Source organism: Bidens hawaiensis, unplaced genomic scaffold (assembly GCF_021521415.1).
Source record: "Bidens hawaiensis isolate Kalapana, Puna unplaced genomic scaffold, B.hawaiensis_p1.1 tig00024867_1, whole genome shotgun sequence".
Taxonomy (NCBI): Eukaryota; Viridiplantae; Streptophyta; class Magnoliopsida; order Asterales; family Asteraceae; genus Bidens; species Bidens hawaiensis.
Window position 1 is genome coordinate 139,197 of NW_027493950.1, and position 25,972 is coordinate 165,168.

General features: G+C 32.8%; 1 protein-coding gene, 1 long non-coding RNA gene and 1 pseudogene across 3 annotated transcripts; 1 reads left to right on the plus strand and 2 right to left on the minus strand.

Annotated features, from left to right (window-relative positions):
* Positions 1–682: 682 nt before the first annotated feature.
* LOC143570279 (uncharacterized) lies at positions 683–2,261 on the plus strand. Its single transcript, XR_013141902.1, has 3 exons — positions 683–732; positions 839–921; positions 2,166–2,261. It is a non-coding gene; the product is annotated as an uncharacterized LOC143570279 (long non-coding RNA).
* Positions 2,262–4,075: 1,814 nt separating this feature from the next.
* On the minus strand, positions 4,076–6,041 carry LOC143570291 (uncharacterized). Its single transcript, XM_077055977.1, has 3 exons — positions 4,796–6,041; positions 4,450–4,711; positions 4,076–4,328 (listed from the first exon to the last, which is right to left on the minus strand). Exons 1-3 carry the CDS (start codon positions 5,599–5,601, stop codon positions 4,149–4,151), a joined length of 1,248 nt encoding a protein of 415 aa, XP_076912092.1. The 5' UTR covers positions 5,602–6,041; the 3' UTR covers positions 4,076–4,148.
* An 11,619-nt stretch (positions 6,042–17,660) lies between these two features.
* On the minus strand, positions 17,661–22,021 carry LOC143570293 (putative casein kinase II subunit beta-4; annotated as a pseudogene). Its single transcript, XR_013141903.1, has 5 exons — positions 21,730–22,021; positions 20,335–20,571; positions 19,249–19,358; positions 18,999–19,163; positions 17,661–18,350 (listed from the first exon to the last, which is right to left on the minus strand). The product of XR_013141903.1 is annotated as a putative casein kinase II subunit beta-4 (transcript).
* Between the last annotated feature and the right edge of the window lie 3,951 nt (positions 22,022–25,972).

Genomic DNA, 25,972 nt, shown 5'->3' on the forward strand with positions numbered 1-25,972 from the left:
ATATTCATGTTAATTAATTATTTTACATATAACTTAATTAAATGAACATAGTCTCTGCTCGTGTTCATTCATTTACTAGAAACTAGTGCCACAATTAGTTTGTTGTATTTGAATTTATATTATAGCAAAATTCATTATTATTTGCTGTTTCAAAAACAAATTCAAAAGACTTAAGACATTGGAACTTGAAAGTCTAGATATTGGTTGGCTATTACTTTTGGTGTTAGTGAAAATTAGTCTTTATTGGGAAACAATTAGCGGTGTAAACGAGCCAAACCGAACCCGAGTTCAACTAAACTTGAGCTTGGCTTGTTTTGATTTAGGAAAGCTCGAGCTCGGCTCATCAGTTGTTTTTTCAAGCCCAGGCTCGGGTTTTTTTTTATTACTTTAAATACGGTTTCAGTTATTTTTATATTTTTGTTGAGAAAAAAAATATTAAATGAGGCTAAGTTCGGCTCGAGCTCATGTAGCACTTTAAACTAACCGAAGCTTGGATGCGTACTGTGAAATAAATACACAGAAGTCCAAAAGAGGTCAAACATTAAAGTGCGCTAGGCTCATTACGCCTCGACGAGCCTAAATGAGGCTTTCTATACCATAGTTATCAAATACGCTCCATGAGGTGCGAATAGCGTATTGGAACGGAGTGTGCCGAAACGCAATACGATAGCATACCGAACGCTCATGGAAGTGAGTCAACACAGCAAATTCTTCTGTGAATTCTGTGGCAAGGTAAAGCTATTCTCTTTGTTTTTCGTTTTTAAACTTAGCGGGAAAGCAGTTACAAACTACTTGTGTTCGTGTCGAATATTAAATGCATTGTACTTGAATAACACAGTATGCAGTGAAGAGAAAGGCTGTTGGGATTTGGGGCTGCAAGGATTGTGGCAAAATGAAAGCAGGCGGTGCATACACCTTGAAGTAATAATCATTTTCCCTCTTCTATTAACGGGTCAAATTGTGCATGGGTCGATTCGGTTTTTGGATAAAACCTAACCAAACACTGAAATGTCGGTTTTTGAGTTTTTGAAAATCATGTGGTTTCGGTTTTTGGTTTGGATTCAGTTTTACCATCCAGGCTTGAAAATTTTGGGCCGAAAAAAAAATTGGGCAAAAGTAGCGGCTTGAAAATTTTGGGCCGAATTTTTTTTTTTGGGGCAAAAGTAATGAAATTGAGCCTATATTTTTTTGTTAGTTAATTATAATATTTTTTTTACCCGTTGTGACTAGGGTGTGAATGAGTCGGTTCAGTTTTGTGCTAAAACCGAACCCAAAAAGCGAAATGTTGGTTTATGAGTTTTTGAAAACCGTTTAGTTTTGGGTTCGGTTTCAGTTTTGTCATTTGAGCTTGAAAATTTTGGGCCGAAAAAAAGTGGTCAAAAATAGTGAATTTGAACTTACAATATTTTGTTAGTTAGTTACAATACGTTTGGGCTAAACATATATACTAAACTATTATACATTACTTGATATACAAAATAAAAAATAAAATCTATAAATTTGGTTCGGTATTTTTAGTTTTAGTTGCACGCAAAACCAAAACCGAAAACGGAAGTTTGGTGTTTACAGAAACATAAAACCAAAACGTTGGTTTTTGCTTTGGTTTAGTTATTTCCAGGGGTGTGCAAGACACCGAAAAATCCAAACCGAAAAAACCGAACCGAAACAAAAACCGACGGTCTGGTTTTATGTTTTTGTAAAAACCGAACGTATGGTTCGGTTTTGGTTTTGCATGAAATAAAAACCGAAAAAACCGAACCGAACCGAATTTCTAAACTTTTATATTTTTATTTTTTATTTTAAATAATTAATAAAAATTTAATAAATATGTAACTCAAATATCTTTTACCAAATGTATAATTATCAACTAGTTAACAATTATCAAAATTATTTATACTTATATTTATTATTTCTCCCCAACTTTTTTTTGGCCTAAAATTTTCAAGCAAATGGAAAAACCGAACCAAAACCAAAACGAAAACCGAAAAAACCGAAACCGAACGGTTTCAAAAATCCAAAACTTTGGTTTTCGCCTAAAAACGCACCGAACCACACCACGCACACCCCTAGTTATTTCTGCTTCATGCACACCCCTAGTTGTGACACTTTTCGCCTCCGGTTAGAAAATACTGATTATTTTTTTTTTAATTTTTTTGGTACTACAGTACTGCGAGTGCTGTGACGGTGAGGAGCACAATTCGTCGGCTGAGGGAGCAGACCGAAAGTTAAATCATTCTCAATCTAAAATTGCTTAGAATGATATCACATTTTACTGTCAGAGTTCCCATTTTACCCTTTTTAAACTATGTTCAATCATGTCAGACTGTTCATTTTGTTGAATCATTAAAGAGTTGCTGAATTTAATCATTTATGTGTGTTTAAATGTTTTCATCTGTATTCTTGTAGCCAACTTGCTATGATTGCTAGTTGAGATATTAAATGAAGCTTCCAACTGTAATATGATATTATGTACTCTATTAATATGAGATCAAGTTGGAATTACATATATAATTTTTAATAAGTGAAGTAACTATAGTTACACTATATTATGTCATTTATAACTTGAAAAGCAACATGTTTGACTTAGCAAAGTCAAAGTTACAATGACTAAATTATGCCCCGTGTCATTTAAAAACATGTTTTGACTTAAAAAAACTTATTCTGCTTGATATTTAATGACAATTAGGGGTGTACAAGAAACCGAAAAAAACAACCCGAAACCGAAAAATCCATCCGAAAAAACCGAACCGAAACAAAAATCGACGGTTTGGTTTTATGTTTTTGTAAAAACCGCACTAACGGTTCGCTTTTGGTTTTGCATGTAAAAAAAAACGAACCGAACCTAAAAAAACCGAAAAATCCATCCGAAAAAACCGAACCGATACCAAAACGAAAACCTAAAAACTGAAACCGAACGGTTTCAAAAACCGAAGTTTTGGTTTTCGGTTTGGTTTTAGCCAAAAACCGCACCGAACCACACCACGCACACTCCTAATGACAATTTAGTGTTTTAATATCAAACCTTTTAGCTGTCTTAGCAACTGCCAATGTTCATGGCTCTTAATTTAATTAAAATTAGCTTGTAGAAAACTTAACTTAAAAGCCTTTGGGTTAGCACTAACCAAACCAAACCGAAAACCGATGAAACCGAACCGAATTTAACAAATTACTGAATTAACCGAAAATCAGTTATTGATTATTTTTATGAAACTTCGGTTAAATGAAATTAACCGAACCATTCATATGTTCACTTATTTATAGCTTTTATATATCCATTTGACGTATTTATACCGTCATTCATGTATTTATGCATATGTATTTCCAAGTATAAAATTTTAGCTCAAATTTGATTTTGGTTATTAACCGAACCAAAAACCAAATAATTAACCGGATGAATCGAACCAATTAACCGAACACCAATTAGTTAATTTGGTTGAGACTAATAAATTAACCGAACCGTGCACACCACTACAGTCACAACTTTATTTGGTTGTGTTTCTTTGTTTTCATATCTGCATGGACCCGTCCTTTAAAACGAGCCGAGTCTCCTCAAGCTAACTCGAATTGTATCCGAGTAAAGCTTGGTTCAGTTCATATTCCCCTTCAACAAGCTTAGATATAAATGTAAACACATCATCATCATCATCGTACTCAGTATATCCCACCAATAGCAATGCTATGGTAGGGTCTGAGGAGGGTAAGATGTAGACAGCCTTACCTCTATCCCATAGGGATAGAGAGGCTGCTTCCGGTGAGACCCCCGGCTCGCCTTACCTCTATCCCATATAAATGTAAACACAACACTAATTAATAACTATGCTGATATATATATATTTTTTCAAGTGAGACAAACATGTACATTTTACATTGAACAGAGGCAAAGGACAAAGAAAAACCTCTCCTAATTCTCATAAATCTTGGTGGCAATCAATGCAGCAATATTATTATTATGCTGCAATAAGCACCTTCCTTAAACATCCTCTTTCTTTCATGTTACAAACCAACAGGCACTTTAGTGCCCTTTAAATCATAAACCTCATATACTTATTTTGCAGCCAGTACAAAGCGGGTCACCGCCTCCTTGCATCACCATCGGTTACGGTTTAAATACTACTTGTCCCAAAAGAGGTTGAATTAGCACAAGAGAATCAAACTATGTCTAGTGGTAGATCATCAATGTCACCATGTTGATGCATTTGGTTTTGGACCGCTTTAACAGCTGCCACTCGTGCTGCATTAGCAGCCCGGTTAGCTGCAGTCACAGCTCGGTTCACTCTCTCATCTACATCGGCTACACATATCGCTTTCTCAGCTATACGTCTCGCTTCCTATAAAAAAACACAATGCTATAACTGCTCAAAAACGGGCTCGAGTCAAAAAGAGTAATTTTTAGTAAATTTTTATTTTCTAATAATTAATATAGATCAGTGACAATGTGACAGTATCTACCTGGACTGCTTTAAGGACTTTGACATGAGAAACTGAAGACGATGATCCAGAAACCGACGAATCTTGAGAAGTTGAAACCATGAGAACCCCGTTATCCCAATGACCCGATTGACCGTCACCGTTTCTAAACGTATACATACCAAACCCTTGTCTTCTTCCTTCATGCCAACCACCCTCATACCGATGCCCATTCGCAAATCGATAAACACCAAAACCGTGCATTTTATCAGCAAAATACTCTCCCGCATACATGTCCCCATTTCTGCATCATCATATAGCACATAAGATTATCACACGATAACCGAATCGTTAAAAATCGAAACTTTAAATTACAACAAACATTTACCTGAAATGATAGTGACCGAGCCCATGCTTAATACCGCCTTTAAATTCACCGACATACTTACTACCATCTTCACAAGTATGCACACCACACCCATGACACTGCCCCTTAAACCACTCACCCGAATAAATATCCCCCGTGTAAAACCGATAAACACCATACCCATGTCTCAACCCGTGTCTCAACTGACCCCGATACCGACTCCCTTTCGCCCACGTCTCGACCCCATAACCATCATACTTCTGGTCAACCCAATCACCTTCATACCTCCCATTCAAATTATAATAATAAACACCACTTCCAGAACACTTCCCTTTATAAAACTCACCCTCATAAACATCCCCATTACTATACACCTTCACCAAGAAACCCGAACCCGCGTTGGATTCAAACCGGGCCTTTGACCCGATTGACCAAACAACTAATGGGTGTGTTTTGGAATCATGGTCTGACTTATAAAGCTTCAAACTTGGGAACTTTCGGGCCACGAATAACCGGACCGAAGGAATATTACCAGAGTTTAAATTTAAATTTAAACTATTAATATTAACTGAGATAACAAGAACACTACATAACCCAACTATAAAGAGTATGCAGAGGTAAGATGATCTGTAACTCAAAGAAAACAAATAAACTGACGGCAAGAATATGAGAATCAAAACCCTAAATTGAGCTAATTTCCACAGTTTTAAAGCAGTTAGTTTCGTCGCTAATAGTGCTTCTGAAGATGAACAGAAAATTAATGATTTTTGGTGGTAATTTCTTCTGTAATTGTGATGATGAGGTAACGTTTTTGACTGAGGACTCATAATCACAGGTCTTTGTTCATCCTATTTAGCTGAATTTGAAAATTAGGGTTTTGCTGAGTTTGAAATTGAAATTGGGGGTTTTGTTGTTCTTCGATCCGAAAGCAAAATTGATGAGTTTAATCGGTTATATATCGATTAATAATCAAAACCCAGAAAAATCTTGGATTCAATTTGCATCTATTTTGCTGAATTTGAAAATTAGGGTTTTTTGAGTTTGAAATTGAAATTGAAATGAAATTGGGGGGTTTTGGTGTTCTTCGATCTGAAAGCGAAATTGATGAGTTTAATCGATTATATGTCGATTAATAATCAAAACCCAGAAAAATCTTGGATTGAATTTGATGATTTGTTTGATGATATGATGTTTTGTGGTCTGGTTTTTGGAAAAAGAAAGAGGGAAACAGAAAAGAGTCAAGTGGGGTATAAATATGGTAGGGGTGATTGAGAGGTGGTCATGATAATTAATGAGGCTGTGTTTGTAATTATTATTAATATTTTGGGACCACTGATATTGTTTTATTTAATAGTTAACACTTAACAGTTAACACCCTTGAGTTTTGTGGTATTTACTAATCTTGCTCTGGCTCCTTCAAGGCTTTTTGTTACTTTACTTCTAACTTTTTCTCTTTTTGGTGATAAAATAGTAATATGGATGACAGGAAAACATGATATTTGAGAGTTGAGACATGTAATGTACATGAATTACTAGATAGTAATTAGATGATATGCGTTTGGTTATTTGAAACTCGTATCATACTTGTGTATCTGAATCAAACTAGATTATGAGATACATATAATGTACATGAAATGCTAGATAGTAATTAGATGATATGTGTTTGGTTTCTTGAAACTTGTATCATACTCGTGTATCTGAATCAAACTAGATTATGAATATATGATATAATATTTGAAATTTATTGAATTTGTTAGAAATATAAACTTGTTATAATATTTGACAGTTCAAGTTGGTTATTGAGACAGATTTGAGATCGGGTTTCAAGGGGTCGGAATTTCAGTAGGTGTTTTGTGGCTATTTAAGATTGTAAAAAGAGATCAACATGTCTGCGGGAAAACCGACAACATAATGTGTATTTAGTAGTTGGATAGTCGGTAAGTATGTGACAGGAAATGAGACGACTATATAGTTATGAGAATAAGAATAGTATAATGCAAATCATTGGAAATTTGGAATACATATGTTTTGTATAATATTTTGTTCTTGTATCTACACTTGGTAAAATAAATAATTTTGATTTAGGTTGATAATTAAAGTACTTTTAACTTTATCACTATGGCAATGTGATCATGTATGATGTAATAGTGATGAGTATTTGCTAGTTCAGTTATAAGTTTAAAACGACTCTAAAATTATGTTTTAGTTTATCAGGGTATACATTCGGCTTTGATACGACTCTAAGTGAGGACCAATCCAAACACAATTCAATTAGCAGGTCCAGTTGGGTTCACCGAAAGCAATAAACTTCTTCATAACAAAAGGGGCGAATGAACAACTAGTGCATTGCTTGTAATTGACTCAGATGTCATGTTTGTGTTAATGACCAATTAACAAATCCAATTGGGTTCAATTTAGCTAGTTCGATTATTTATACTTATATAATCATATAACCGTAAATGTATCATGAAACTCATATTTTGAATGAACTGTTATCGGATAATTGTCTTGTAACTTCTCGCTAGTTCGATTCTTTTACGCGCAACTTTGTTATTCGGTATTTTTGTAGAACACAAGTTTACAATCATGTACAAAAAGGTTTGACCCTACTTAGAAGTTAGAAGATAGAATTGGCTTTTACATATACTAAGAAGGTGCACCCAACATCTAAGCACAAGTCACAACTCCCTCTAGGGCCACCCTCCATGTGCCTATGCTTTCCTACTCTCACCTTTTTGCCCTAAAATTAAAACCACTTTTGTAAATTTACATTTAAAAAAAATCACTATCCCTCCCTAGAGTTTTATTATCGTATTATGTTTGAAAAAAAATGTATCAACATTATTTAAAAAGTTGCTTTAGTGATTGTCAATTTATTACAACTACACCCGGAAGAGTCTAGTGGTTGAAATCTCATCTATAACAAAGCTATTAATTTAATAGATTACATATTGTTATTACATATTCATAAGTTTGCAAGTTTTATAACAAATTATTTAGTTTATTTTTAATTATATAAACGTTTTTCAAAATGTTTATAGAAGTTAACAATTTTTAAAATAGTTTATATATAGAAAAACTGCTTAGAAACTGTTAAGAAAAAAAACAAAACTCATGAGCGGTGTTTTGCACCACACGTGACCATGCCGGTGCTGTGAACTCAGGTGTCCATGGCAAATTTTCATCTCAATCATCCTTGGCGTTTGTAGAACATACTTCAAAGATAGTCTAAAACGTATAATACTGTTATCCAATCTATTTTCTTGGGCGATAATCATTAAGGCATTTTAAATCAACTATTCTATAATTCATTGATTCCTTTTAAGATAATATTAATTAACTCAATCATTATGAATTTTATTATAATATTTTGAACCAAATAAAATGAATAAGTTCTATTCAGTATAAACATATACAATATTGCATATTATAATTTTTTAGCTTGTCTAAGTTCTTAAGTCATGCATCAAATTAAATATTGGATTTAATAAAAATGTTAATTCGAGATTAAGTGAAAAAGTTTAAAAGATCTTGAAATATTTTGTACAGTCTGTATTATTATTTAAATACTTTGTTATAAATTAAATGAGCTTAAAAAATAAGGTTATCTTGCTCTGACTAAATCTCACACGAGTTCCAAGGTTGAATGTTACAAAATTCATCGTTAATTATGAGGCTTTATTCGAATCCGACAAGGAAACATTATTTTTTTAATTGTACAAAAATATTGTAATCATCAATAATCAATTTACATATTCTCTGGTTTTAAGTTAATAATATTTTAATCCCATTGTCTTTAGTTTCTTGGCTGATACTCTTTGAAGTTTGATAGCAACAATCAAATAATCAAATGAATAGATCTACATCAAGCACATTGCTACACATTCATGAACTTAAAATTCCAAATTGCACACCTAAAAAAATTTGAATATATCATAAATAAATCTAAGATTCATTTGTATATTAGTTAAGAACAACAAATAGAACAAGTGTTGGATGTTTTAATTAAACAATCTTTTGTAGCGTACACTAAACAAGCCGGTGAAATGGATACCGAACTGTGAAAACCCGTAGACCCTAGCTGGCTAGCTGCTAAGTATGATTCTAAAGTACTATAGTTCCTAGTATTAAGCCTATGCATTGTCAAACTCTGCCTAGGGCTTTTTGCATGCCATATAAGCACAATAACGCCTCTCACACCATATCGGGGATTTAAAAGGGGCGTTATGAAGGAGGGGTGACCGCACCACCATGTTAACACTACTTCGATAAAATTTAGGTGGGGTCTACCCGCTAACAATCAATCAAACTTTTTTTCTGTTTCTTTATTTTCTAAACTTCATAACTAGCTAGCTAATCCACAACGCTCAAGTTAATGAGTGGGCTAGTTAGAACCCCCATTGTCCTACGTGGCAATAATGTGCCACTATAACTAGCCGATGCTAGTTAGCCCACAAGACATACATAAATGTAGCTGCAATGGCCACACTCTAATTGTAGTAAATGTGTCTATAACATTGCATCAACTTTTAGTCGGTTCAACACCTATGTAAAAAATTTACGTGGTCTAATTTCATATATCGAATTCATACTTCAAACTTCACATAACAGAACCTCCCATTCTTTGAAAACTACTTTCTATTTTGTCCGATTATTAATTTCATCTGACGTTAAATACTTGTAGTTAGCCCTGCTTGCGGTGCGCACATATGATGTATATATGTGTGAACCCTCGGGTGGGCAAAAGTGAAATTGCACTAATTTTGACGTTATTTTACTAATCTCGTGAAAATAACGTTAAAAGTGACGGACGGTTAATCAGGCATCATGTAGTGGCGTTGATAGCCGAAAGACAAGGGTACATGCACCGATCAGCCGGTGTCCCGATGATTGAGTGTTATGTGCCTTATGTCCAAGGCTTGATGCAAAACTACTATCGAGCCGGGGGTCTCACCGGAAGCAGCCTCTCTATCCTTATGGGGTAGAGGTAAGGCTGTCTACATCTTACCCTCCTCAGACTCTACCATAGCTTTGCTATTGGTGGGATATACTGAGTACGATGATGATGATGATGATGATGTTAAATACTTGTAGTTGCATGTCAAGTTTTCAAAATATTTCTTTAGGCCTTTCAAACATAGGTAGAATCAAGATATTGTAATTCTTAATCTTAATTACATCTTACTTTTGTTAATGCAATTAATTAATAAAAGTGACATGTTAACAAAAGCCGGCAAAAAGTAAACATAGCTTTATATAAAAATGTTTACTTATAACTTTATAAGAAAACAAATGTGATACGTCTTGTAGTGTATATATTTGGAAAACTGATTATTGAGAGAATATGATGTTTAGGGTACACGACAATATGTTGTAACTTTGTAAGCTAATAATGATGAGAATATGCAAATTGCAAACCAACTTTCGGCAGCTTTAATCTGTTATATGCCTGTTTCAACTAATTATACATAAATTAGTGTTATGTTTTTTTAAGTATTTTATATTTATGTAATATCAAAATATAAAGGAGGTAAAAAAGAAAAATTTACCCGTCTTTGTTTAGTTATTAAGCCCGAGCTTGAGCCTTGAATGAGAAGCTCGTTTAGGCTCGTTAAACTTTAACGAGTCTTATGTATTCTTGAGTTCTCTCTTTTAAAATTCTATGTACTAATTTTACATTGCACAACCTATGTGTAGTCATTTTAAGTTAAAGGACATTTTAACGTGCCACATTATCGTTACATAGGCAGTGAACTTTAACTAACCCACCATTTAATTTTGGTATAGTGGTTTTAACTAACTTTTAAATTAAAGAAACAAAATTAAAAAAAAAATAAAAAGTGTGATTGTTTGATTTGTGATGAATCTCATCTCTCACTTTCCATTTTCCGTTAAACGCTTGGCAAAAATGGCTTTGGCGCCCCCATGGCGCTCTTCTTTGGCTATTGTGTAATGGGTTTGGCGCTTGAAAGTTGCTGACATGTTTGGGTTTGGCATCCTAGCTGTCAACCACTATGGTTAGCCTTAGGCTCGTTTAAAGTATTTTCTCAATATATATGAAAATAATTAAAAATGCATACAAATTTATTAATAATTAATAAACTAGCCGAGCTTTAAGAAACAACTCCCGAGCCAAACTGAGCCCAAGCTTTAGAAAAGTAGCCTGATACGACCGAGCTAGATTTCTCATGAGTCAAAACGAGTTGGGCATGGCTCGGTCTATTTACACCCCTACTAGAGATTAGCAATAGGTAAAACCGGTTAAATACGAGTTGCGTATGATCTAGGTAGTTGACAATAAGATAAGTCAAATATGTAAACTAAAACGATCACCTGTATGGCTATATGGAAAAAGTTGATGAACCAATGTAACCCATTTCTAACCGTATTTTTTAACAAATAAAATACAACTATTCAAGGTAATCCAATGGGTGACCCATACGTCTAAGATAACAAACAACGCTGGGTAGTCTAAGCTCATTATCTCATGTTCTGAAAAAAAACCTGTCACCCAAAGACGCACTGCGATAAAACCCGATTAGAATCAGATTCGAACTTGAGACATACGACCTCCATCACAAATCTTCACTTCTGCGATTGTCAGTATAGCTAAAGTTTATTAACATTTTTTTAACCACACTTAACCAGCATGGTTTATCACCTTCAAACTATTAAAAAAATACCTTTTAAGATAATTCATAATAATTGTTTAAAGAAAATATAGGATAAGTTTAAAACCATGTAGGCATGAAAAAAGATGGAGTCATATCATTTGGTCTAATCCATCCAAACATGGCCTACATGAAGCTTGCATTTTAAGTACACACGACACAATAAAATGGACTAGATTCACGTGTCTAATCATTTTTAAATTCTTAGTTAATCGGTATACAGTGATATTATATGTTAATGCAAATTGTTTTGAATCTAAACAACGTTTGGTTCATAAAATGTTTTGAAAAGAATCATGTTTAGTTTGTAAATTTTCAAATAAAATTAATATTATTAATACTTTTATATACAAAGTGGCCGACATTAGGGCTCTCATTGTAAAGACCTTTTGCTTAGGGGTGTTCGTCTGATTGGATAACGGATTATTCGGTTCGGATTTGAATTTTTTAGAACCTTATCCGAAATCCGATCCAAACCGAATTAGAGTGTTCCTATCCGATCCAAATTGATTTAGGATGGATGCGGATCGGATTCGGATAATCTGAATAACTCGTAATAAACTGTATAACAAACATTCAACAAAACTCTAATTAAATAAAAATACAAAACCGGAAAATTAAAATATTACACAAACAAAATCAAAATTCAAACAAAAGTCTAATTAAATCCATTATCGATTATAATTCTAAAAATTAAAACAGTGCACGAATAAAGCCAAACTTCAAAGAATTAATACACATGGCAGGCTGGCAGCTTTTCGGATATCCGAATAAGCGGGATTTTTTTTAAATCCCTATTCGAATCCGAATGAGTTTTCGGATATTGGAATCGATTTGATCAAAATATCCGAATAAAAAAATCGGATCCGGTCATTCGCGATTTGGTTCAGATTTCAGATTTTCTGAACACCCCTACTTTTGCTAATGATTTTAGTGTGATCCAACCATTCTAGTATAACTGGATTTAGTTAAAACAAAATAGAAAGTTAGAATTACATTGATGTGAGTTAGGAGGGGCAAAGTGCACACTCGATCAAAGACTGTGCCAAGTTAGGTACTTAGAAACCTATAAGGTTGTTATGGGCGAACCCCTTATATTCTAGCGTCTAAGCAGTGATTGTTAGCTAGCGCAAAGAAATTATAATATTCATGATTCTTTAGTATTTTCGAATTTTCAATTTCTAGTGCTATGATAATAGATTGAGAACTTTTCATGTTTAGGTCATCTTGAAATGTCCTATTGTGAGAAAGAGAAGAAAAGGTGTTAGATATTAGTCCTATCACCTTTAAGGCTGAGGGGTGTGGGGGGCTCTAACGGGGGCGCGAGTGGAGGCTCCAGCCAATAATATTGTGACGTGTGGCAGAGAGAGAAACTGGATAAGGGGGGTGTTGGAGCCCCCGCTGGAGCCCCTGGCCCTGGTGTGGAGGGGCTCCAGCAGGGGCTCCAGCGGATTTTTTTTTTTATTTTTTTATAAATATATTCAAAAAACGTATTATTAAAAAAACTCATAAATTATTAAAAAAAACACACATTTTTTTTAAAATTCAAATTACAAAAAAAAACATACTAAAAATTAAACAAACAATAATACTTAATAATAACACTAATCTAATACAAGATCATCGGGTCGCCTCGCCCACAAATGTTCAACAAATTTTTTTTTTTTAATTTCTCACTTCCCAACGGCTATTTTCTCACTTCCCAACGGCTATTTCTCTCTCTTCTCCCGCGACCAGGCTCACGCCTGCCTGGAATTCCGCGCTCGCGCCCCGCTCGCGCCCCGGCTCGCGCCCCGGTGGTGTGGGGTTAGCGCCCCGAGGCGCGAGCGGAGGGGCTCTCGCACCCCACACCCCTCAGCCTAATAATATATATCAAAAGTTGTTAATAGCTATACTACCTTTATGTTTGGATCACGTTGTTTTAGAAGGAATGTTTTCTTTGAAAACCTTTTTGAGAAAATAGGTGAAGGGTAACTGTTTTTAACCAACTTTGGTAACCAATTAAGAAAATGTGTCCAACTAAGTTTCCAATAGTAGCATTTCATGGAAAACAAACCTTGTTCTAGTTTTTTCATGGAAAACAAAAACTTGTTATATGAACTTAAAAAAACATTTTTGATATCATGAAATGGACTTTAAGTGAGGTGTAGATTATCATTTTACCATTTGATGTAGTAAAATATAACGAAAATGTACTCAAAATATGTTCAAAGTATGTGTGAGCATGTAAAATTATATCAATTATAGATAAAATAAACATGTCATAACAATATATTTCAATTTTTATAAATATTATGCATTAAGAAAATCATAACTACATTAAAATTAGACACAATTATAAATTTTGTTATTTAATATGCAATTTATGGATCAGATCATTTAAAAAGTTTATTCATGATCGGTGCCATTTATATGACAAAATACATTCATTTTTTTGTCCTTTACATTAACTGTCATCCAAAAACTGAGTTAAATCCAAACATGTCAAGACTTAACGGGGTTTTTGTTTAACATATTATATTTAGTTTCTTTTTCTAATAATATATTTAATTTGGTTTTAAATTATAGATACTTGAATTGTATGTGTACAAAGACTTAAATGTTGTCGCATACCAAGACTTAACAGGGTTTTTGGATATCAATTAATTAAAATGACGAAAATCAAACAAACATGTCATGTAAAGGACACTGCCTGCAAATAAACTTTTTAAAGGACCTGATCCATAAATTGTATATGATTAAAGGACAAAATTTGTAATTCTGTCTTAAAATTATCTGTTGGGACGAGATAAAATTTAGGTTGGACCATGTAACCTAGGTATTTGAATCTAAAACACACTGATTAGGCAATTACACACACCTGATTCGGTTCTTGGTTTAGTATGACATAGTCTCGATCTTAAATTATCCAAAAATGTATAAATTTTTATCTTGAAAACTTCGATCACATAAATGCATCAAACCATATGTCTTGCATGATTTTATACATTTAACATGAACTAAATTTAGTTATAAAGATCTAACTAGTAAAAATTTGAAGAATTAATAAAACCTTATTTGAGATTGAATCCACACATGAATTTCGGGTACATGAAATCCATTTCAACATATGAAACAACTTTAATCATAATATGTAACTTATAGTTGTTTAAAATATATACATTGAACAATAAATTTTGCTTTGTTGAATTCATTTAATGAAAAGAATAGAAGGAACAAGTGGTGAGGTGGTCACCCTAAAATTTGGAATTTTTTGATGAAAAAGAAGTTGGGGTCCAAATTACATGAAGAATACAAAAGCAAGCAAGTACAACCCTTTTAACTCTCATATCCACATCAAATAGGCTGGTGACCCTCCCACACATGGACCATGACCCCTTCATTTGCAAAAGGCCTGAGGATGGGACCCTTCATTAGAGTGGTATGGGGGTATTGGTCATTTCGGGTTGATTTGATACCGAGTTGGGTCAGATAGTTGATAGAGATTTATAAGGGGTGTATAAATATTTATGAGGAAAGATATACAAATTAAAAGGCAAAATGCCCAAAGTACGCTTGCCGAGATGCAGGACAGTCCCAGAGAATACAAAAAAAAAATGCAGGGCATGGGACATGTAAAAGAACATGCCCGAAATACAAATAAAATCCTTATGACTTCTGCGAGTGTTGGTCTCTGGCCCGGTAGTTCTGCGAGCATACAACATACGTAAGTAGTAAATGGCCATTTTTTTTCTTTTTTATTTTTTAAATGTCAATGGGTATTGGGCCTAAATTATTTAACGAGCTTAATTTAATCAAAGATTTAAAGTTTGTTTAACTTTTTAAATGAGAATAAAAAGTTGATTCTTGAAGACCCCGGCCTCCATGGGAGACTGGGCCTTTGGTGGGCGCCCTCCCCACCCTCTCCAAGGGTCGGCCCTGCTGAGATGAAGCCGAGTGATTTGGACTGGAAACCCGTTTGTTTAAGGTACCTGAGATGAAGCTGAGCTCCACCCCGAATACCTTATGCTGATGTTTTATATTTCATTACTTGAACCAAATAACCGGGATCCACCCTTAGAGGCAAATGGTTGGACCTAGGTGTGTAATATTAATTTTTTTTTAAAGTAGTTTCCGTATAAAGCTTAAAAACTATAATTGTATATTAGGAGATGCGTGGAGAATTGATGGATAAACTACAATCAACTTTGTGTTGATATATTGTTGGGTTTATAATCACATCGAAGTTGTGGTTAAAGGCCACCTCAAGCCCGCGATCATGGACAACGCTAGTCAATAGAGGTGTATAAAACTGATTTTAAACCCAAACCGAACCGGTTTGGTCAACGGCTGGTCAAAACCAGTTTGACTCAAACCGGTTCGGTTTATAAAACGGTTTAGAAGCAAGATAGGCCGACCTGGTCACACCGGTTCGGTTTATAAACCGGTTTCAAACCTATTTTCCTCAAACCAGTTCGGTTTTAAAACCGGTTTGATAGATTTGAAGGGGAACCGGTCCTAAAACTGACGGTTTGGGTCGGTTTGGAAACCGGTTTGGGTGAAACCGGTTTTAAACCCAAACCGGTTCAGTTCGGTTTGCCTAAAACCGGTCCCAAACCGATTTTTTTGTACACCTCTACTAGTCAAACACAACTATTTAATAAAATATTTGTTAAATATAATTTTTGCCACCTAAAAATGAATTCACAAATATTGATATTCATTAAACTTCTGGCCACAGTCACTTAAAGTGAATCAACCATCATCCAAATTAATATCTTATTTATGTATTTTTATTATTTATATATTTATTTTATTAAGAAACAAAGGTAATGCAAATTTAAATGATGAACAAAACATTTAAGGAAAGTGTCTATTTGTTATTGAAAATGATATAAAATTAATATATGTTGAGCCAAGTATTTGCCCTAATCTTATCTTTTTGGCCTCACATACTTCCTTATCATATTTGCTAAGGTTTTATTTCACTATCTTCTTGAAGGTGAAGTTTAACAGAAAAAAAAATATCATATTAGCATCCAAAATAAGTGTTTCTCATTTTTGGTCTTTCGATATATGACGAGTACAAATTTCGTATGAATAGTACACTTATAAGATTATACGTATTTTGAAAATACTTAGTATTCTCGTTAATAATTAACAAGGAGATTTGAGCTTTACGAGACCCAAAACAGATAATAAAACTAAGGCTTTTTTAGTCAAAAAGAAAAAATTATTTTGATTTCGAATCTATGATTCCTATATCATCCATCAATATGTATTTATAATTATAGACCACGAGTCTTACTAAAGCCCAATAAATCGGCTACATATAATTATTTCACTCTCGCTTGAGTTGAGCCACCCTGATAAATGGTTATATGATTATGATTAAAATGGTTGATAAGTCACATATACAAACGAACGAATGAACACATACACTTAAATGAATGAACTTCATTGTTTATGTTCTAACATTAATGCAAATGCACATGTCCGTGTTTGTTTTCGTTAATATTATAAATAAACATAAATTAAAGAATATAAAGAAGCATATATGAATGAACTTAAAGCAAGTAAACGAACCTAAATAAACATAAATGAAGAAAGCATCTATTTGTTCTAAAACTTTATCGAGCTTATATGCTCCTGACATATATTTATTGGGCTTACATATTCATGCCAGATGGGCCAGTTAGTATTACTAATAACTTACAAATCAACTCATGTAGCTAATTATCAGACGTCACAAACATAAATCAACGAGCGAGATATATATATTCACTTTTGTTCATTTAACTACCAAACATAAATTTTTACTTGCGTTCGTTTGTCAAACAAACAATTATAAACAAACTATCTACCAAACAGTTCACGAACAGTTTACTAGACGTTTTGATCGATTACAAAACACATTATTAGCAGTAAAAGGTTGTCACCAAGGACTTGAAATAAGTCATTATATCATACTTCCAAGTTGGAATATATTCTTAAAATTTAAATTTTGAATTGAGTGAATTATATTTTATTCCAAGAAATACAAAGTTAATATTCTTGCAAGGCATATTCTAATCATCCAAAAAATGACAGAATTATTCTACAACTGAATTATATGCATTGACTTATACTGCTAAATAAGCATTATGAATTCTTCTCCAAATTAATCAAAATAATAAAACCAAAAATAAAATAAAAATAAACCAACTATACCCTTCTTGCATACAGAATATAAACCTAAAATGACGTTTTCGGGTTCAAGAAAACCTGTTTCCGAAATCCAAACCAGTCGGAAATCAGAACAGCTAAGAAAAAAACTGTTTTCGTTTCCTAAGACCGAATCTTTAAATACAATAAAATTAATAACTTGATCAACCAAAATCGAAAGCTGGAAAACAGTTACATAATAACTAATGACTACTGTTCGAATCGGTATCATAAACTGCAGATACATACATATATACATATGACATACCTTAAGCTTTTCACCAATTGGTCAAAGTCCAATGCAATCCTGACTTATAAAATAAATACTTAACAAAGTAGATGATGAAAACAAGTAGCAAAACACACTTAAAACAACAATTTTTTTTAACATTTTCAGTTTTTTTTTAATCTTCTAATTAGGTGTTTTTTTAACTTTTAACATAATCATATAGAATGGATCCTAAGGTTGTGATGTGATTTCTTATCAGGCCTTTGAACTTTAAGTTATATTTCCTGATTAATTTCCTTATCTTGAGAATGTTACTAGCGAAAGATGTAACCCGAAAGCCCATCTTGGGTCCGGCCTTGAAGTCACCGCTTGTGGACCTTGAAGCCGAAGACCCTAGGAATGTAATCTTGTGATGGCTTTTGCGGTTTGAGGTGTCCGTAGGTCATCAAGAACAAGTGAGGAAACGTTGACCCGAAACAGGCTCCATCAAGGTCTAGATACTATTAAAGAAAGTCCACATACCGAAAACTATATAAAAAGATGAGCTTTGTCCAATTCGAAGTTATTTTCGAATTCAACAAAAAATAAAATAAAAAATCTTGATTTTAAAGAATCAATCTATTATAAATTTTAATGTTTCCTCTAAAAAATGTTAAGAACTTACCACCCAAGAATCAATCTTTCTGTTTTAATTTCATTATAAATAATAAAAAAATCTTGATTTTAAAGCTCCAATCTTTGAATTTTGATATTTTTTTTTCAAAAAAAATAGACAACTAACCACCCACAAGCCAAATAATAAAGAAATGATCTTTCTGTTTCAAGAAAGATGCCCACTTCAGCTTTTGGAAGTTATTTTCATTTCTGTTTATTATTATATTTCATTATAAATAATAAAAAAAAATCTTGATTTTAATGCTCCAATCTTTGAATTTTGATTTTTTTTTCTTCAAAAAAAGTAAATAATTTACCACCCAAAAGTCAAATAATAAAGAAATGATCTTTCTGTTTCAAGAAAGATGCCCACTTCAGCTTTTGGAAGTTATTTTCATTTCAATATATAAATAAAAAAAATCTTTTAAATTTTGATAATTTCTCCGAAAAAGCCCAAAAGTCAAATATAGAACACTTAAAAGGATACTGTCTTGAAACCTTGATTGAGGAGTATAGATGTCTTCGCATTTTGGACAGAAAATTTTAACATTGTTTTGTCGGGACACGTCTGATTGACCAACAGGAAGACAAGGATGACCACAACAGTAAACTTTTGGGCATCTGCCAAATTCTGTATCTTGTATTTATCAAGCTGTTGAAAAGGATTATTTGATCCAATTGTAAATTTTTAGAAAAATATTAAACATCTAATTTGAGATTGAAGAATGGATTCTTACCATGGCATTTAATCCTTTGGTTGTTAAGATATATCGTACGTGAATAAGGCCGTAAAGCATCTCGGCTGCTGATTCAATTATTTCATTTTGTTCTTCGGAAAACATATCACCTGCGTATATTAAACCACGTCAAGTTGCACATTGACTCTTGATACTAGCATATTACATTGCATGAAAACACGATAAAGATAGGATCCACACATATAGAAGAGAATCGCATTTTGTAGGCAGCATTAAAACATCATATTCGTGTACTTCGATTCAGAAAATAATATCCCCTTCACACCTGCTTACTAACCAAATTATAGAGATCCATCTATACCCTTCACAAATAAACCTATAAACTTCATAGTCACACGTTTTGACATGCAAGTACTCTAAATACATTATTATCATTTCTCTGTCTCACATATATGTTGTTTAATGAAAATCATTGCTTTTATTGTTAGTCTAATAATGCAATAGTTGACTTGATGCATACTTAGAGCGTTTGACTAATAAACACACACCTAAAAAGGACAAAAATTGAGAAAACCTAAAAAAGATCAGCCTCATTAATATTTGTTATTAGTAGTTGCAATTAGTTTGGTCTAGGATATTAATAACATAAATGCTGCAATCTCTTCGGAACTCCCATACATCAAAAACTATCAAAAACCACAGTTTGCGCACTGGCTTAACTTTACCTTTACCGCGATTCAACCAATTAAATAGATTACTTAAATGTGGTCTAGTCACAAGTGCATGTTTGTGTACTGTTTATCTTCTCTTAAATTAATTAGATTATTGCACTTTCCAAAGTTTGTACTATTAAAAATCTTGCCCAGCTCATATAATTATTCATTTCAAAGTACCGACTCTTTATTCATGCCAAAAAATGGGAAAAGTTTAGCCCTTAGTAAGCAAGTGAGAAGAATCACCTAAATGAGCTTTTGTATCTCGTATCATAAAGACATGTGCAATAAAACACGAAAGAACTAGTAAATGCAATAAATGCATACCACAGATGAAAACTAACACGGTATGCAGTTGTATCATGAAATATAAAAACAAGTTTCCGCTTGAATGAAGATAGAGAAGCATTACCGTGAGAGGACTCAGCGTCCAGGATCAAATCAAGAGCATAATCATAATACGGAACTTGACTGCTCAAACCATAGAGATTAAAGTCATCTTGTATGTAATTCTCATCAACTTCACAGAAAAACTCATTCCCGCGCAGATTGCAAAACCATGATATCCAAGACGTGTCTTCTCCATCAGATCCACTAACATCCGATTCCTCACTATCAGTTTCAGATTCCTCTACTATGTTCTCCTCCCCTATATAAATAAATAATAATGATTTAAGCAAATGGTACGCGTTACCGATGAAGAAAACGAAACAGAATATTTTCAACAAAGATTCTCTCATACCAAGTATAACCATATATACACAAAAAGACAATCCCACTTCATATCCCAAACAAGATTAAAACCTTTTAAAAACTAACCGACACCTTATGTGTTAACTTTTTCCAAATATTCTATTCTCCTCAATTCACCTGAAGCTCATTTAACTATTCATCTGTTAACCTAAAATTTTGATACAATTTCGATTTCAACTTCAACTTCATTAGTGCTACATAAGAAAACAATCCCACCTCACATGTCAATCAAGATTACAACTTTTTAAAAATTAACCGACATCACATGTGCTAACTTCATCCTAATGCTCTTTTCTCTTCAATTTACCTAGATGATATGTAACTTATGTAGGCGTTCATCTGTTAACCTAAAAATCTGCTACAGTTTCAACTTCTACTACATTATTGCCTTGTCCATCCTAAAATAACTCATCAGTTTCAAAAAAACATGAATCAAGCTACGGATGAGATCGAACTGTACCAAAAACAAGTAAAACCATATACCAAATACCGTACCGGCTTTTCGTTTCGGTACCATTTAACAATGAAAATACTGAAACCAAATGGTAACGATGCCGGAAAAATTAAAAAAAACGAATACCGGTACGAATTGTGTTCGGTTGATACCTGTTCGGTACTGAATCAGTACAGTACCTAAACAATCTACCAAAACACTTGTAACCTATAATGAAAAAAAAAACACTTGTAACCTACCAAAACACTAAACAATCTACCGAAAAATGAAAAAAAAAACGAATACTGGTACGAATTGTGTTCGGTTAATTCCTGTTCCGTACTGAATCAGTACAGTACCTAAAAAATCTACAAAAAGCACTTGTAACCTAAAATTCACAAATAATAATAATAATAATAATAATAAATAAAAATGATGAATTTAATACAAGTTTTCAACTTTTGATTCACTAATGCCACACACAAGCTAAATTAACCTCTATTTATTCACACCAAATCTAACCCACCCTAAAAAATATCATAAATCAGTCAAAAACAAATATGCCCACCAGGTGTTCGACAAAATGCCCACAACAAATTTATCAAATTGAATACAAATTACCTTTAGATAGCTTCTTAATAGGGTAAGAAGACTTAGATAACGAAGAAAGCTTGGAGCTTGAAGGCGACAAACGATCTTTATTATTATTATTAATATTGTTAATATTATTATTAGCAATATCTTTGGCGTTGAAATTGAATCCGGGTCTGGAGCTAGTGGCCGTTGAAGATCGGGTCTTGGATCCTGATCCACCTCTGTCTCTGTACATGGTTTTGATTTGTCAAATTGAAACAAACCCTAAGATTAGGGTTTTGTGTAATAATAATAATAATAATAATAATAATAATAATAAAATGATTTAGTTAAATTCGTCGTTTTGGGAGAAATGTGTGTGTTGTGATGAGAAAGAGATGGACCTGTGGTACCGGTATAGTTTATGACCACCAATGGGCTACAAAACACATTATACGCACCACACGACTCGGTATGTCTGATATTTTAGTACAACTGAATTGACATCTAGACTAATGTAATCGTAATCTATACCGTATATAATGCATGAAATATGGGCAAATTAAGGCAACTACATTTTAAGTAATTCATAACTTGTAAAGCTTAAGATACACCTTTTATAGCATGTAAGATAAGGATAAACTTGTCAATTAGAAAATATACATGAAAAAAGTTACAACATTGCCCCCCCCCCCCAATCTTTACTTAACTTTTGTAAATTTAAAAAATTATTACAACTTTGAACCTTTATTTTTACCTATGTATTCTTTTTTATTTTAATTGTAACCAACTTCCCACCAACGATATTCCAACGGCTGTAACTTTTTCATACGTTAATACATTTTTTTAAAAATTACACCATAAAAACGAGCATTTTATTGTTTTTAATTTGGGTATGGTATTGCTATAGTTTTTTTCAATTAAAAAAATTAACATGTTACATATTGACGTTCACAATTCAGTTTTAACGGTTTCTAAGTTAAATAGTGAGCTAAACTGTTAGTTTGATTTTTTTCATTGAAAACGAAAACTAAAGCGTCAAAAAATTAAACTGAATCGTTACTAATGGTTTGGTTTCACGCATTGAGTTTCAATAATAAGTTTACAGTCCGTTCCGGTTTTATATGGCCTATTTTTGGTATAAACCGTAAACCGAACTGTTTTCTATGGTTTGAACATTCATAAACCAGCTAATCAAAAGTGGCGATTGGTTTAAACGTTTTCAAGATTTCAAACGAACTTTGGACATCAGTAATTGTTACATGATTACCAGGATTTTGGTTTCCAGCAGCATCGCGCGGGCACCCGTCTAGTATATATTAAACAAGTCAGTAAGTATCGGGTGCATGCTTGTTTGAGTTTATTATGATGTTAGTAGAGCTTAAGATCGAGCCGAGCTGAGCTATGGCTTTGTTACCAAAATGAGCCACCTTAACTCGGGCCGTTTGTAATCAAGTTTTTTTAGCTAGGTTTATTCAAGTGAGCTACGAGTCAAGCTACAAGCCACGAGCTTTTTATACAACCTTACATGTTGTGGGGTGTGTGGGGGTGGGGGGGGGATTGGTTGGGTCGAGCACTTGAGCTATGACAGGCTATATTGTTATATTAAAATTCATTAGAAAATGAATTTTTGGATATTTTTTACGTTTATATCCTAAGTCAAAATGTTTTGCAGATTTTAATGAACATTCAAATTCGAAAAGGTAACTGTTTTAGCAGTTACTAAACCATAATCTGCATATTGATCATCCGTTCATTTGGTCATGCACTGTTCACAAATTCACTCTCAAATTAGATACTCCATATTGTCCGGTTGATTTATTTGAAGAACCGTCAAATAGTTTCAATCTGAAAGCGCATACGACTCTCAATAATCCGATTGATAAATTCTGAAATTCCCCTCCATAGTTGGTCTTCAGGTTCAATGACACAGAGTTAACGGTTGATGTTGGGATCTTATGGTCTCACTCATGTTTAAAATCTAGCACAACTGGCTTTTCTCTCAATGATGGGTTTTCTTCTTGATGGTGTTTCTAGGTGAGTCAGACTTGAAGCGTCAAAATTGTAGAATAATGAAAACCCCCGTAGTACATAGGGTGTAATGTAACAGATAAATACAATGAAATACAATTAATCAAATAGTGTCTCATATTTTTGGTAAGAGTATACTAATCAAACTCTTAAGACTATATTTTATAATAATCTCTAATATTCTTCCATAATAAGACTGGTAGAAAACTAGACGCTCGGATTGAAGTGCAAAGCTTATAAAGACAAGCGATCGGTGGTTACGTAAAGCATGAACTCGATCGGTTACATATGATGTTTAATTAGATGAAATGAATATTTTCATTCATTTAATCTTTATTTGGATATAATACATATGTATTGATAAAAACAACATTGAAACAAAGAGTGATAATACATTTGTATTGATGAAACAAACATTAAAACCCTTGCTTTTCAAGTTATTAGAGTTTGAGCTTAGTATGCTATAAGTTAACTTTATCGAGTTTAAGTTTGAGCTTAGCATGCTATATCATATATGTTAAACTTTATCGTATATCAATTCTTATCATGTTTTCCAACCGTATATAATATAACATAGCTAGCTGTGTTTTTACCGGCCACATTAATAATAAGTTCATAACCATATCTTGTGCAAGTAGAACATTACCAAGGTCCCAAATGTAGCTCAAATCAAAATTGCTTAACCAAATATCATGTTCATCAAACAAGAAAAAAATCTTTGCATATAGCCAAACACAAATTTTGTAATTTGCAAGAAATTATACAATAATTTAAAATTTATCATATATTCTTAGTAGAGGTGGTCAAACAAACCGGCTAACCGAACCGACTTGAAAATCAAACCGAAACCGAACCGGTTTAAAACCAAGTATGTGGAAACATGTTTAGAACCGGTTTATAATTTTCATCACTAAAGCCGGTCAAAACCCGAACCTAAACCGATGGTAACCTAGTCAAAAACCGGTTTCAACCCGAACCGAAACCGATCATAAACCGGTTTTGACTTATTATTGACTAAACCAAACCGGTTTTTTAGTTTTTACATTCAAAAACTTGTTCGGTTTTGGTTTTTTACATTTCGGTTTAGGTTCAGTTTTGCCATGAAAATTTTGGGTACGAAAAAATATTAATCGGACAAAATAATGAATTTGGACGTAAATCATTTTGTTAGTTAATAAATTATATATGTGGGCTAAAATATATTAGTTATTTATTAAATTCTTATAAATTACTTAAAATAAGAATTTATAAAATGGTTTTTCTGTTTTGGTACACTTCGGTTTGGTTTTTTCAGTTTTTCCATTTGTGCTTGAAAAATTCGTGTGAAAAAATTGGTCAGATAAAGAATTTAGGCGTAAATTATTTTGTTAGCAACTAATTGATCATTATATATTTGAGCTATAATAATTCTTGTAAATTAGTTAAAATAAAAAATGAAAATTTATAAATTTGGTCGATATTTATAAATTTGGGTCGGGTTTGGGCTAGACATAACAAAAAACCAAAACCGAAATTTAGTTTTATACTCAAAAACTGTTCGATTTTGGTTTTTTATATTTCGGTTTAAGTTCATTTTCTTTTTAGTTTTGCTATGAAAATTTTGGGTACGAAAAAATATTAACTGGACAAAATAATGAATTTGAACGTAAATCATTTTGTTAGTTAATAATTTTTTTTTTGGTGTTTAGGCAGTCTTGTTTGTTTCGTTGGCTTTGTCTTGGGTTTTTTGCTAGTTTCCTCGCTAGCCTTTTTATAAAATTTGCCGTTCAAAAAAAATAAATTAAGTTATATATGTGGGCTAATAAAATATATTAGTTACTTATTTATTAAGTTTTTATAAATTACTTAAAATAAGAATCTATAAATTCGGTTCGGTTATGTTTTTTTAGTTTTTATTTTATGCAAAACCGAAACCGAACATAAAGTTCGGTTTTATAGAAAAAGATAAAACCAAACCGACGCTTTTGCTTCGTTTTGTATTAGATTAGATTCGTTTTTTAGGTTTCGACATTTGAACTTGAAACTTTTTGATCAAAAAATTAATTGCATTGGCCAAATAATGAATTTGGGCATAAATCATATAGTTAATTAAAAACTAATTAATTATTAAATTCCTATAAATTACTTAAAATAAGAATCTATAAATTCGGTTCATTCCTGTTTTTTCAGTTTTTATTTTATGCAAAACCGAAACCGAACATCAAGTTCGGTTTTTTAAAAAAGATAAAACCAAACCGACGCTTTTGCTTCTTTTTGTATT

Excerpts from the sequence above, each read along its gene's own strand:
- LOC143570291 (XM_077055977.1), bottom strand. The coding sequence starts at position 5,601 with ATGAGTCCTCAGTCAAAAACGTTACCTCATCATCACAATTACAGAAGA. Across the intron at positions 4,712-4,795 it reads CTCGGTCACTATCATTTCAG|AAATGGGGACATGTATGCGG; the intron begins GTAAATGTTTGT and ends ATGATGATGCAG. Across the intron at positions 4,329-4,449 it reads AAGTCCTTAAAGCAGTCCAG|GAAGCGAGACGTATAGCTGA; the intron begins GTAGATACTGTC and ends GTTTTTTTATAG.